This window comes from Hemitrygon akajei, chromosome 29 (assembly GCF_048418815.1).
Source record: "Hemitrygon akajei chromosome 29, sHemAka1.3, whole genome shotgun sequence".
NCBI classification, from domain to species: Eukaryota; Metazoa; Chordata; class Chondrichthyes; order Myliobatiformes; family Dasyatidae; genus Hemitrygon; species Hemitrygon akajei.
In genome coordinates, this window is record NC_133152.1 from 49,924,475 (window position 1) to 49,938,314 (window position 13,840).

Consider the following 13,840-nt stretch of genomic DNA (forward strand, 5'->3'; position numbering starts at 1 on the left):
TCAACTTTCCTCAATAAGATTTGTCAAACATAACCTTCCATGCACAAATCCATGCTGACTGTTCCTAATCAGACCCTATCTATCCAGATAATTATATATACCATCTAAGAATACTTTCTATTAATTTACTCACCACTGACGTCAAACTGACAGGCCTACAATTGCTAGGTTTACTCTTAGAATCCTTTTTAAACAATGGAACCACATGAGCAATACGCCAATCCTCCAGCACCATTCCTGTTTCTAATGACATTTGAAATATTTCTGTCAGAGCCCCTGCTATTTCTACACTAACTTCCCTAGGGAAGTCCTAGGGAATATCTTGTCAGGACCCGGAGATTTATCCACTTTTATATTCCTTAAAAGTGCCTGTACTTCCTCCTCTTTAATCGTCATAGTTTCCATAACTACCCTACTTGTTTCCCTTACCTTCCACAATTCAATATCCTTTTCCTTAGTGAATACCGAAGAAAAGAAATTGTTTAAAATCTCCCCCATCTCTTTTGACTCCACACATAGCTGCCCACTCTGATTCTCTAAGAGACCAATTTTATCCCTCACTATCCTTTTGCTATTAATATAACTGTAGAAACCCTTCGGATTTATTTTCACTTTACTTGCCGAAGCAGCCTCGTATCTTAGCTTTTCTAATTTCTTTCTTAAGATTCTTCTTACATTCTTTATATTCCCCGAGCACCTCATTTACTCCATGCTGCCTATATTTATTGTAGTTATCTCTCTTTTTCCTAACCAAGTTTCCAATATCCCTTGAAAACCATGGCTCTCTCAAACTTTTAACCTTTCCTTTCAACCTAACAGGAACATAAAGATTCTATACCCTCAAAATTTCACCTTTAAATGACTGCCATTTCTCTATTACATCCTTCCCATAAAACAAATTGTCCCAATCCACTCCTTCTAAGTCCTTTCACATCTCCTCCAAGTTAGCCTTTCTCCAATCAAAAATCTCAACCCTGGGTCCAGTCCTATCCTTCTCCATAATTATATTGAAACTAATGGCACTGTGATCACTGGACCTGAAGTGCTCCCCAGCACATACCTCCATCACCTGACCTATTTCATTCCCTAACAGAAGATCCAACACTGCCCCTTCTCTAGTCAGTACCTTTATGTATTGCTGCAAAAAACTATCCTGCACACATTTTACAAACTCCAAACCATCCATCCCTTTTACAGTATGGGCTTCCCAGTCTATATGTGGAAAGTTAAAATCTCCCACAATCACAACCCCGTGCTTACTACAAATAAAAATACAAATACAAATAGCAAATAGCCAGAGGCTTTTTCCCAGGGCTGAGTGGCTAGCATGAGAGGGCACAGTTTTAAGGTGCTTGTAAGTAGGTACAAAGGAGATGTCAGGGTTAAGTTTTTTACGCAGAGTGGTGAGTGCATGGAATGGGCTGCTGGCGACGGTGGTGGAGGCAGATATGATAGCGACTTGTAAGAGACTCCTGGATAGGTACATGGAGATTAGAAAAGTAGAGGGCTATGGGTAACCCTAGGTACTTTCTAAAGTAAGTACATGCTCGGCACAGCATTGTGGACTGAAGGGCCTGTATTGTGCTATAGGTTTTCTATATTGTGGGCGTGCTATGTTGACGCCAGAAGCTAGGTGACACTTGCATGTGTTCCCCAGTGCAATCCTTGGAGTGTGTTTGCCATTGACACAAATGACATATTGCACTGTATGTTTCAATACTTCAATGCATATGTGACAAATAAAGCAAGTCTCTCTTTAAACTCTTTTTACAAAGTTTACTTGGAGCCTGGTTTATCAGTGCAGGTTATACTGTTTGTGCTTGAGATGTTAAAATGGGACTCTGATATCAACCACAAAAGTCTTTGAACAGTTGCCTTGCTTTATGGCAAATGAGAAAGTATTGGAATCTGTTGTTGGAAGATATGGTATTAACCTTGGACCATTCAAATTCAATTTCCCTTTAAATTTTCTGCATATCTGAATTCTGTAAATAGGCCTTCGGTGGGAAATTGTGGTAGAGGGCAGAGACCCTCATTCTATTCAGTGGTTATTTATTTATTTGATTTAGAAATACAACTCAGCATCTCCCAGCAACCCACCAATTTAACCCTAGTTTAATTGCAGGACAATTACAATGGCCAATTAAGCTAGTAACCCCCTACATCTCTGGAGCTACCAGAAGAATCCCACACACATATGGAAAGGAACATGCAAACTTGCTTACAGAGGACTCTGGAAATGAGCTCCAAACTCTGATTTTCCAAGTTGTAATAGTGTTGTGCTAAGCACTGTGCTACTGAGGAGTGGTTAATTTGTCACGTGGATGTAACTGGGTAGTGAGGGTTCATTGGGCCAGAACAGCCTGTTACCGTGTTGTATCTCTAAATGAAAATAAAGATATATCATGCTGAGAGAGGTATCGCAGTATGTTAGCAATAATGGGAGGGTTTGAAATTATTTTTACATCATCATCATTTTATTATCTGAAGTAATTTTTAAGCCAATAAATCCTACAGTGACTTTACCCTTATGAACAGCTTCTGGTTCTTGGTCACAGGCTGCCTTCCTGCATGAGCCATTCAGTGCTCTGTGTAGGTGAGATAGGCATCCAAGAGAAATTAATAGGGATCTTCTTCAGTTATGCAGACCTGCTCACAACTTGGACCAGTAATTGCCACCTGACAGTACGTTTAATGAGACCCCAGCAGGTTATCCTGTTAGAAAGAGGAGTCAGCAACAAGGTGGCCAAGAGTTCTCCTATACTGCAATCAATCACGTGTAGCATTTTTATTACTCATTTAGAGATACAGTGTGGAATTGATTCTTCTGGCCCAGTAAGCAACTCACCTATTTAACCCTAGCCTAATCATGGTACAATTAACAATGACCTATTAACCTACTAACTGGTATGTCTTTGCACCGTGGGAGGAAACCGGAGCACCCAGAGAAACACATGCATTCACAGGAAGGAAGTACTAACTCCTATCAGATGGTGTCAGAATTGAACTTCAAACTCTGACACCCCGAGCTGAAATAGTGTTGCGCTAACCATTACGCTACCATCATGCTGTTTACAGTACATTAATGTAATAATAAAGAAGGTACATAGTGGTTTTATTTTCTTAGGAGTCTGTGGAGAATTGTTATGTCACCAAACATTCTTACAAATTTCTATGATGGAGAATATTCTGACTGATTGCATCACGGCCTAGTATGCATTCTCCAATACACAGGATTGCAAGAGACTACATAGCATTATAGACTCAGCCATCTCCATCATGGGTACAACCCTCCTTACCATCGAGGACATCTTCAAGATACGGCGGCACATCCATCACTAAGGACCTTCACCATCTGAGATATGCTCACTTCTTATTACTACCATTGAGAAGGTACAGGAGCCTGAAGACTCAAATTGAACATTTCAGGAACAGCTTCTTACCCTCCACCATCAGATTTATGAACAGTCCATGAACCCACGAATATCAACTCCTTATTCCTTTTTTTGCACTACTTATTTTTTTAGTTTATACTAATTTTATATCTTGGCAATGCACTGCTGTTGCAAAACAACACATTTCAAGTTCAAGTTTAATTGTCATTCAACCATACATCATAATATAACCAAATGAAACAGCATTCCCCCAGAGACAAGGTGCAAAACACAGTACCAATAGTCACACACAGCACATATTCTTAATTATTACAGCAAGACATTTTGTAATAAAAGCAAATATACAATTGGCCTTTGTAACTTTGGGTTCAATTTCAGCATTTAAGGGAAATTTGTATAAGTATATTGATGGGAGGGGTATGGAGGTAGATGGTACTAAGCAGGATAAGAGTTTGGCATGGACTAGACAGTTTGAAGGGCCTGTTTCTGTGCTGTTGTGCTCTGCAACTATGACATATATAACTGTAAACATACAATCACAAAAAAATAGCTCATGTCCTTGAGTGTCATATCCTGTAGGTTGATAGTGTATGGATTGTTGTCGGCAAGAACAAGTCTGCAGTAGTCTGATCATCACATTAGAAACATCAGTGATAATAAACTAGTTTCAAATCTCATAGGGAGGGACACTTGGCAGCAGTTCACTCACCTCGGGAATGCCAACAAATCCAAACTCCTGGCTCAAGATGGATTTGTTCATGAGCCGGATAGTTTTCACAACCGTCTCATAGATTGAAGAAGGACCAAAGTCAATTGTTTGAGGATCAATCTCTATGTCTGAGCTGGTGATGACAGCGTGAACAGTGAATGAAATTAATCTAATCTAAAACAAAATGCAAGATGGGAAAATTCTGAGCAATTGTGTTTACAGTTTTGAAACCTACGTACCCTCTAAAAACCAAGAAAGCCCCAAAATCACAAGAAGAAACAAGATAAATGATATAGTTTTGTATCAAAGTGTTTAGTTCCCACAACATCAAAATCTGAATTTTTCAAGATTCAAGATTATTAAATGTCATTTCCAGTATACAAGAGTAAACGAGAACAAAATAATTGTTACTCTGGATCCAATGCAGCACAAAAAACACAATAACCTAAAGAATACAATAATAAAAGCACACAGTAAATATAAATACATATGATAACTTATATACATAGATTGATTAAACATAGAAACCTACAGCACATTACAGGCCCTTCGGCTCACAAAGTTGTGCCGACCACGTAACCTACTCTAGAAACTGCCTAGAATTTTCCTGCCACATAGCCCTCTATTTTTCCAAGCTCCATGTTACTGTCTTAAAAGTCCCTATTGTATCCACCTCTACCACCTTCGCTGGCGGTGCATTCCAAGCACCCACCACACTAAAAACTTACCTCTGACACCCCCCTTGTAACTACTTCCAAACACCTTAAAACTATGCCCCCTCATGTTAGCCGTTACAGTTCTGTGAAAAAGCCTCTGGCTACCCACACCATCAATGCCCCTCATCATCTTATGCATCTCTATCAGGTCACCTCTCAACCTCTGTCGTTCCAAGGAGAAAAGGTCAAGTTCACTCAACGTATTCCCATAAGGCATGCTCGCCAATCCAGGTAACATCCTTGTAAATCTCCTCTACACTCTCTCTATAGTATTCATATCCTTCCTGTAATGAGGTGACCAGAACTGAACACAGAACTCCAAGTGGGGTCTACCTAAGGTCTTATTGTATTTCCATAAAGTGATGCTGGACACTGAGTGTCAGTACATAAGGTGACTCTACAGGAAATGGTAAATTAGTGGTGGTGACTGGTGTGGAGGGGTATGTTAGTGGGAGGAGGTGTTGATTAACCTTTCTGCTTGGGGATGAAAATGTTTTTGAATCTGCTGGCCCTGGCATGGATACTATGTAGCTTCCTCCCTGATGGGAGTTGGACAAACAGTTCATGAGCAGGGCAGTTGGGATCTTTCACAATATTACTGGTCTTTTTCTGACACCTTTCTGTATATATATCAGTTTCCGTACCATGCTGAGATGCAGCATGTTAGGATGCTCCCTGTGGGATATCTGTAGAATGACATGAGTATAGATGTGCAAAGTCCAGCATAAAAGTGTTTTCCTGGTTTAGACTATTGAGATAAATTTACTAGTGAAAGATCTAGAGAGGATGCACGGTGGGGGAACGACCTTCTTCACCCAGAACTGATGACTAGCTGGAACACATTGCCAGAGAGAGGGGTGGAATCAGATTTGCTAAGGACATTTAAGAATGGTCCAGACAAGCATTTGAGTTTCCGAGCAGAGAAGGTTATGGGCCAATGACTGGTAGATGCAATCAATACAGATACATTAGATGTGATGAGCCAAATCATGAATCATGCTGTATGACTCTGTGACTCTCAATGAATATGATGACTTGGCTGCTTTTACCAAGGGCTGGAGTTAAATAGGAGAGCCAGCAGCAAATAAGGAAGCATTATGGGGCAATTGTACAACAATGAAAGCATGGGGGAAATGTTCTTTTTGTTAGGAGATTCCAGAGGAACTGAAAGTCTCTCCAAAAAAGCAATGAAGAAGATAGGATAGAGATTTACAAGACTGTTAAGATAAATAGAGGAAATTTGTTTTTGTGGATTGGTTAGTTAGCAGCTACAAATGTAACCTTAAGATCCTTAACTTAACATTCTTTTATTCACTAAGAATTAATAGGACAGAGAATGGCTTATTAGACCTAGTAACTTAAATAATTTCAAGAAGTGCTTGAATGAGTAGATGGAAAAAGTTAACTTGAAATGAGGAGTTCATAAAAAATGTTAATTTGGACAAAAGAATGATGCAGCTTTGGAATCTCTGGTACATTAGAATTTTGAGATAATAGAGAGTATAGGTCAACTTCAATACCATTACCTTGAGTGTTGAAAGACTAAGAAATATTGTGCAGTTCTGGTGTCTTACCGATAGGAAACATATCAATAAGATTGAAAGAGTGCAAAGAAAATTTCAAGAATGCTGCCAGGACTTGAGGACCTGTATTATAGAGAAAGGCTAAATAGATCAGGACTTTGCAACATGTACAACAAGCTGGAGGAACTCAGCAGATCAGGCAGCATCCGTGGAAACGAGCAGTCAACGTTTCAGGCCGAGACTCTTCGTCAGGACCCCTCCCTCTTCAGTCCCGACGAAGGGTCTCGGCCCGAAACGTTGACTGCTCGTTTCCACAGATGCTGCCTGACCTGCTGAGTTCCTCCAGCTTGTTGTACGTGTTGCTTTGACCCCAGCATCTGCAGTGTACTTTGTGTTTAGATTAGGACTTTATTCCCTGGAGTGTAGAGGAATGAGGGGAGAGTTTTAGATATATACAAAATTATGAGGGGTATAAATATAAACAAAAGCAGGCTTTTTCCACTAGAGGTGAGTGAGATTAGACTAGAGGTCATGGGTTAAGGGTGAAAGGTAAAATATTTAAGTGGGAACATAAGGGAGAAATTCTTCACTCAGAGGGTGGTGAGAGTGTGGAAAGAGCTGCCAGCAGAAGTGGTGAATGCTGGTTCGATTACAATATTTAAGAGTAGTTTGGATAAATACATGGATGGGAGGGATATGGAGGACGATGGGAGGGATATGGAGGACTATGGCCCAGATATAGGTCAATGGGACTAGGCAGATTAATAGTTTGGCAAGGACTAGACAGGCTGAAGGGCCTGCTTCTTTGATATAGTGCTCCATGACTCTAAATATTTGTGGCAGGGGAGATATTATCAGAAAGAAAACAAGACTAACTCAGAATTTGTACTGTGAAAGGTTGGGGAAGAATGGATGTAAATAAAGTGACAATGTCTGAAGCCTTTGGAGTGACAAGACAAAATTTCAAAGTCAACAGCACAAGACATTCTGCAGATGCAGGAAATCCAGAGTAGCACACACAAGATGATGGATGAACTCAGCAACCGAGGCACCACTCACTGAAATGAAACTCTCAACATTTCAGGCCAAGACCCCACTGACTGACTTGCTGAGTTCCTCCAGCATTTTGTGTGTGTGTGTTACAATACAAAGTCAATCCCTAAAAAAATTTAGGGAATAGGCTTTTCCATTGAGAGTAGGGGAGATTCAAACAAGAGGATATGAGTTGAGAGTTAAGGGGCAAAAGTTTAGGGGTGACATGAGGGGGAACTTCTTTACTCAGATAATGGTAGTTGTGTGGAATGAGAGGCAGGTTCGATTTTGTCATTAAAAAAAAATTGGATAGGTATATGGGCAGGAAAGGAATGGAGGGTTATGGGCTGTGTGCAGGTAGGTGGAACTAGGTGAGAGTAAGTGTTCGGCACGGACTAGGGCCTGTTTCTGTGCTGTAATTGTTATATGGTTATATGGAACGGGCAAGTGAAATATATTGCACCTTGTGCTGAGACTGTGGATTGCAATACTACAGTTACTGGCTGCAGCAGAGGGCATGATATTCGGATTATTGTTTTCATTGTTTGGGCATCTGACTTTATGCCCACTGAAAACACTAGGAATAAACATGAATTTATTCAAACCAGAACTCTGATGTGGATGGTCCCATGCCCAACTGTGAAAGGAACAAGGTTGGGCATGAGGCTAGCAATCCCATCTAGTAAAAAAAAGCAGTGCTCTAGAAATGCCAACAGAACCTCCAAAGTTCTTACCCCTGGAAGAGGAAGGATCTTTAATAGGCTACACCTTGAAAGATTGGAAGACTAGCCTAGGACAGAGGACTCTGGTGAGCTGCTGTCAGTAGCCTATGCCCCAGTAGGGGTGATGGGCTTAAGACCATAAGACATAGCAGCAGAATTAGGTCGAGTCTGCTTCACCATTCAATTATGGCTGATTATTTTTTCCCTCTTCAATCCCATTAACTGACCTTCTCCCTGTAAACTTTGATGCCGTGTCCAGTCAAGAACCTATCAATCTTGCCTTAAATAAACTCAATGACCTGCCCTCCACACCTGCATGTGGTATCAAATTCCACAAATTCACCAATCTCTAGCTAAAGAAATTTCTCTGCATATCTGTTTTTAATGGATGCTCCTCTATTCTGAGGCTGTGCCCTCTTGTCCTAGACTCCCCCACCATGGGAAACATCCTTTCCACATCTACTCTGTCTAGTCCTTTCAACATTTGAAAGGTTTGAGGGAGAGAGGAAGGAAGGGAAGGAAGGAAGGGAGGGAGGAAGGGAGGAAGGCATGGACGGAGAGAGGGAGGAAAGGGAGGGGTGGAAGGAAGGGAGGGGTGAGATGGAGGAAAAGGGGAGGGAGGAAGGGAAGAAAGGGAGAGAGGGAAAGAAAGAAGGAAGAAAGATGTGTGGAAGGGAGGGAGGGAGAGAAAGAGGAAGGAAGGAAGGAAAGGGAAAGGAGAGGGAAGGAAGGAAAGGGAGGGGAGGAAAGGGAAGGGAGGGAGGGAAGGAAGGGAAGGGAGGGATGGAAGGAAGGGAGAGAGGGAAGGAAAGAAGGAAGAAAGGAAGGGGGAAGGGGTGAGGGGAGGGAAAATGGAAGGAAGGAAAGGGAGGGAAGGAAAGGAGGGAGAGGGATGGAAGAAAGGGAGGAAGGGAGGGAGGGAGGGAGGAAGGAAAGGGGGAGGGAGGGACAGAAGGGGAGAGAGGGAAGGAAAGAAGGGAGGAAGGGAGGGAGGGATGGAAGGGGGAGAGAGGGAAGGAAAGAAGGGAGGAAGGGAGGGAGGGACTGAAGGGGGAAAAAGAAGGGAGGAAGGGAGGGAGGGAATGAAGAAAGGAAAATAATAATAATAATTTCAGTAACAGTAATTCAGACCCAGGTGGCTTGCTGAAAGTCCATCTTTTATATTGATCATTTGGAATGAATGCAAGCAGGCTTTTTCCACTGAGGCGAGCAAAGAAAAAAAACCAGAGGACATGGGTTAAGGGTGATGGGGGAAAAGTTTAAAGGGAACATTATGGGGAGCTTCTTTACACTGAGAGTGGTAGGAGTGTGGAATAAGCTGCCAGTTGAAGTGGTGAATGCAGGCTCACTTTTAACATTTAATAAAAACTTGGACGGGTACATGGATGAGAGGGGTATGGAGGGATATGGTCAGTGGGATTAGGCAGATAAATGGTTCGGCACAGTCAAAGGGGCCAAAGGGCCTGTTTCTGTGCTGTAATGTTCTATGGTTCTATGGAATGAACTGAACAGGCACAAGTCAACGGCATGGGAACAAGAATGCAGTGATATTGCTTTTAGGTCAGGTAGGTTTATTTCAGGTCAGGACTAATTAGAGCCTTGAAGCTCATGGTGTATTTTGTAAGGTTAGGGTTGCTACAAAGCTCCAGTTCCACCACTTTTATATTCATAAGGTGAATGATCATTGCTCTGCGAAGTTATGATTGATCAAACATTTAAATCATCCAAAGGCATAGGCAAAGTAGACAAACAATATCCTTTTCCTTTGTCTGGTCAGGGAAAGTGAGGAGGTGATAGAGAGAAGCTATAGGCAAGTAGTCACACCGGGGCCTCAAAAGAGATAAGTGAGTAACAGTCAGGAGAGGGAAAGGCGAGAGGCAGGTACTAGAGAGTACCCCTACGGATGTCCCCTTTAACAAGTACTCCTGTTTGAGTACTGTTGGAGGAGGATGGCCTACCTGGGGGAAGCAACAGTGGCCATGCCTGGCACAGAGTCTGGCCCTGTGGCTCAGAAGGGCAGGGAAAGGAAGAAGGCAGCAGTAACAGGGGACTCTATTACTGTTACAGGGTCAGACAGGTGATTCTGTGGATGCAGGAAAGAAACTCAGATGGTAGTTTGCCTCCCAGGTGCCAGGGTTCGGGATATTTCTGATTGCGTCCATGATATTCTGAAGTGGGAAGGTGAACAGCCAGAGGTTGTGGTACATAATGGTACCAACGACATAGGTAGGAAAAGGGAGGAGGTCCTGAAAACAGACTACAGGGAGTTAGGAAATAATTCGAGAAGCAGGACCTCAAAGGAAGTAATCTTAGGATTACTGCCTGTGCCACGTGACAGTGAGTATAGGAACAGAGTGAGGAGGAGGATAAAGGCGTGGCTGAGGGATTGGAGCAGGGAGCAGGGATTCAGATCTCTAGATCATTGGGACCTCTTCTGGGGCAGGCGTGACCTGTAGAAAAAGGATGGGTTGCACTTGGATCCAAGGGGGACCAATATCCTGGCAGGGAAATTTGTTAAGGCTATTGGGGAGAGTTTAAACTAGAATTGCTGGGAGATGGGAACCAAACTGAAGAGACTGGGGAAGAGGCTGTTGGCTCACAAATAGAAAAAGCTTGGAGACAGTGCGAGAGTGAAGATAGGCAGGTGATAGAGAAGAGATACGCTCAGCCCGATGGTTTGAGATGTCTCTATTTTAAAGCAAGGAGCATCATGAACAAAGCGGATGAGCTTAGAGTGCGGATTAGTACTTGGAGCTATGATGCTGTGGCCATTAATGAGACTTGGATGGTTCAGGGGCAGGAATGGTTATTTAGAGTGCCAGATTATAGATGTTTCAGAAAGAGGTGGGGGCGTGGCACTGTTGATCAGAGATACTGTCATGGCTGCAGAAAAGGACGAAGTCATGGAGGGATTGTCTACTGAGTCTCTGTGGGTGGAAGTTAGAAAAAGAAAGGGGTCAATAACTCTACTGGGTGTTCTTTATAGACCACCCAATAGTAACAGGGACATCGAGGAGCAGATAGGGAGACAGTTTCTAGAAAGCTGTAATAATAACAGGGTTGTCATGGTGGGGGATTTTAATTTTCCAAATATTGATTGGCATCTCCCTAGAGAAAGGGGTTTAGATGGGGTAGAGTATGTTATATGAGTTTAGGAAGGTTTCCTGACATAATACGTTGATAAGCCTACAACAGGAGAGGCTGTATTTCATCTGGTATTGGGAAATGAACCTGGTCAGGTATCAGGTCTCTCGGTGGGAGAGCCTTTTGGAGATAGTTATCACAATTCTATCTCCTTTACCATAGCATTGGAAAGGGATAGGAACAGACAAGTTAGGAAAGCGTTTAAATGGAATGAGGGGAAATATGAAGCTATCAGTCAGGAACTTGGAAGCATAAATTGGGAACAGATGTTCTCAGGGAAATGTATGGCAGAAATGTGGCAAATGTTCAGGGGATATTTGCGTGGCATTCTGCATAGGTAAGTTTCAATGAGATAGGAAAAGGATCTTAGGGTACAGGAACCGTAGTGTACAAAGGCTGTTGAAAATCTAATCAAGAAGAAATGAAAAGCTTTCCAAAGGTTCAAAAATCTTGGTAATGATAGAGATCTATAAGATTACAAGGCTAGCAGGAGGGAGCTTAAGAATGAAATTAGGAGAGCCAGAAAGGGCCATGAGAAAGCCTTGGCGGACAGAATTAAGGAAAACCCCAAGTCATTCGACAAGTATGTGAAGAGCGAGAGGATAAGATGTGAGAGAATAGGACCAATCATGTCTGACAGTGAAAAAATGTGTATGGAACCACAGCAGAGATCAGAGATACTTAATGAGTACTTTGCTGCAGTATTCACTGTCGAAAAGGATCTTGGCGATTGTAGGAATGACTTACAGTGGATTGAAAAGCTTAAGCATATAGACATTAAGAAAGGGAATGAGCTGGAGCTTTTGGAAAGCATCAAGTTGGATAAGTCTCCGGGACTGGATGAGAAGTACCCCAGGCTACTGTGGGAGGTGAGGGAAGAGATTGCTGAGCCTCTGGCAATGGTCTTTGCATCACCAATGAGGACAGGAGAGGTTCCGGAGGATTGGAAGGTTGCAGATATTGTTCCCTTATTCAAGAAAGGGAGTAGAGATAGCCCAGGAAATTATAGACCAGTGAGTTTTACTTCAGTGGTTGGTAAGTTGATGAAGAAGATCCTGAGAGGCAGGATTTAAGTACATTTGGAGGGGCATAACACAACTCGAAATAGCATGGCTTTGTCAAAGGCAGGTCGTGCCTTACGAGCCTGATTGAATTTTTTGAGAATGTGATTGAACATGTTGATGAAGGTAGAGCAGTATATATAGTGTATATGGATTTCAGCAAGGCATTTAATAAGGTACCCCATGCAAGGCTTATTGAGAAAGTTCGGAGGTATGGGATCCAAGGGGAACTTGCTTTATGGATCCAGAATTGGCTTGCTCACAGAATTGGTTGTAGATGGATCATATTCTGCATGGAGGTCAGTGACCAGTGGTGTGCCTCGGGGATCTGTTCTGGGACCCCTACTCCTCATGATTTTTATAAATGACTTGGATGAGGAAGTGGAGGGATGGGTTAGTAAATTTGCTGATGACACAAAGGTTGGGGGTGTTGTGGATAGTGTGGGGGGCTGTAAGATTATTAAGATTATAAGATTATTAAGGGATTGGACAAGAAAGAGGCAGGAAATATGTTCCAGATGCTGGGAGAGTCCAGTCCCAGAGGGCATGGTTTGAGAATAAGGGGTAGGTCATTTAGGACAGAGTTAAGGAAAAACTTCTTCTCCCAGAGAGTTGTGGGGGTCTGGAATGCACTGCCTCGGAAGGCAGTGGAGGCCAATTCTCTGGATGCTTTCAAGAAGGAGCTAGATAGGTATCTTATGGATAGGGGAATCAAGGGATATGGGGACAAGGCAGGAACTGGGTATTGATAGTAGATGATCAGCCATGATCTCAAAATGGCGGTGCAGGCTCGAAGGGCCGAATGGTCTACTTCTGCACCTATTGTCTATTGTCGAAGATGTTACAGTGGGACATCAATAGGATGCAAAATTGGGCTGAGAAGTGGCAGATGGAGCTCAACCCAGTTAAGTGTGAGGTGGTTCATTTTGGTGGGTCAAATATGATGGCAGAATATAGTATTAATGCTAAGACTCTTGGCAATGTGAAGGATCAGAGGGATCTTGGGGTCTGAGTCCATAGGACACTCAAAGCTGCTGTGCAGGTTGACTGTGGTTAAGAAGGCATACAGTGATGGATGTGTACATTATAGAAAGTGTGTAGAAGAGATTTACAGGGATGTTGCCTGGATTGGCGAGCATCCCTTATGAGAATAGGTGAGTGAACTCGGCCTTTTTTCCTTGGAATGACAGAGGATGAGAGGTGACCTGTTAGAGGTGTATAAAATGATGAGAGGCATTGATTGTGTGGATAGTCAGAGGCTTTTTCCCAGGGCTGAAATGGCTACCATGAGAGGGCACAGTTTTGAGGTGCTTGGAAGTAGGTACAAAGGAGATACCAGGGGTAAGTTTTTTGCGCAGAGAGTGGTGAGTGGGTGGAATGGGCTGCTGGCACCAGTGGTAGAGGGGGATATGATAGGGCTTTTTAAGAGACTCCTTGATAGGTAGGTATAGCTTAGAAAAGTAGAGGGCTATGGGTAACCTTAGGTAATTTCTAATTAAGTACATGTTCGGCACAGCATCGTGGGCCGAAGGGCCTGT

The 13,840-nt window shown here is 42.7% G+C and overlaps 1 protein-coding gene across 8 annotated transcripts in view; it reads right to left on the reverse strand.

Annotated features, from left to right (window-relative positions):
* cfap74 (cilia and flagella associated protein 74) overlaps positions 1-13,840 on the reverse strand; it is a 461,786-nt gene that overhangs the window by 107,777 nt on the left and 340,169 nt on the right. For 7 of the 8 annotated variants that reach the window (XR_012096720.1, XR_012096719.1, XM_073032443.1 and 4 more), the window contains one exon: positions 4,105-4,278. The exons of the other annotated variant lie outside the window; for it this stretch is intronic. Coding sequence is in view for 5 of the 7 variants with exons in the window: in XM_073032443.1 (XP_072888544.1) it covers positions 4,105-4,278 (174 nt within the window). In the remaining 2 variants the exon portion in view is untranslated. The remainder of the gene's footprint in view (positions 1-4,104; positions 4,279-13,840) is intronic. 8 annotated transcript variants of the gene reach the window in all.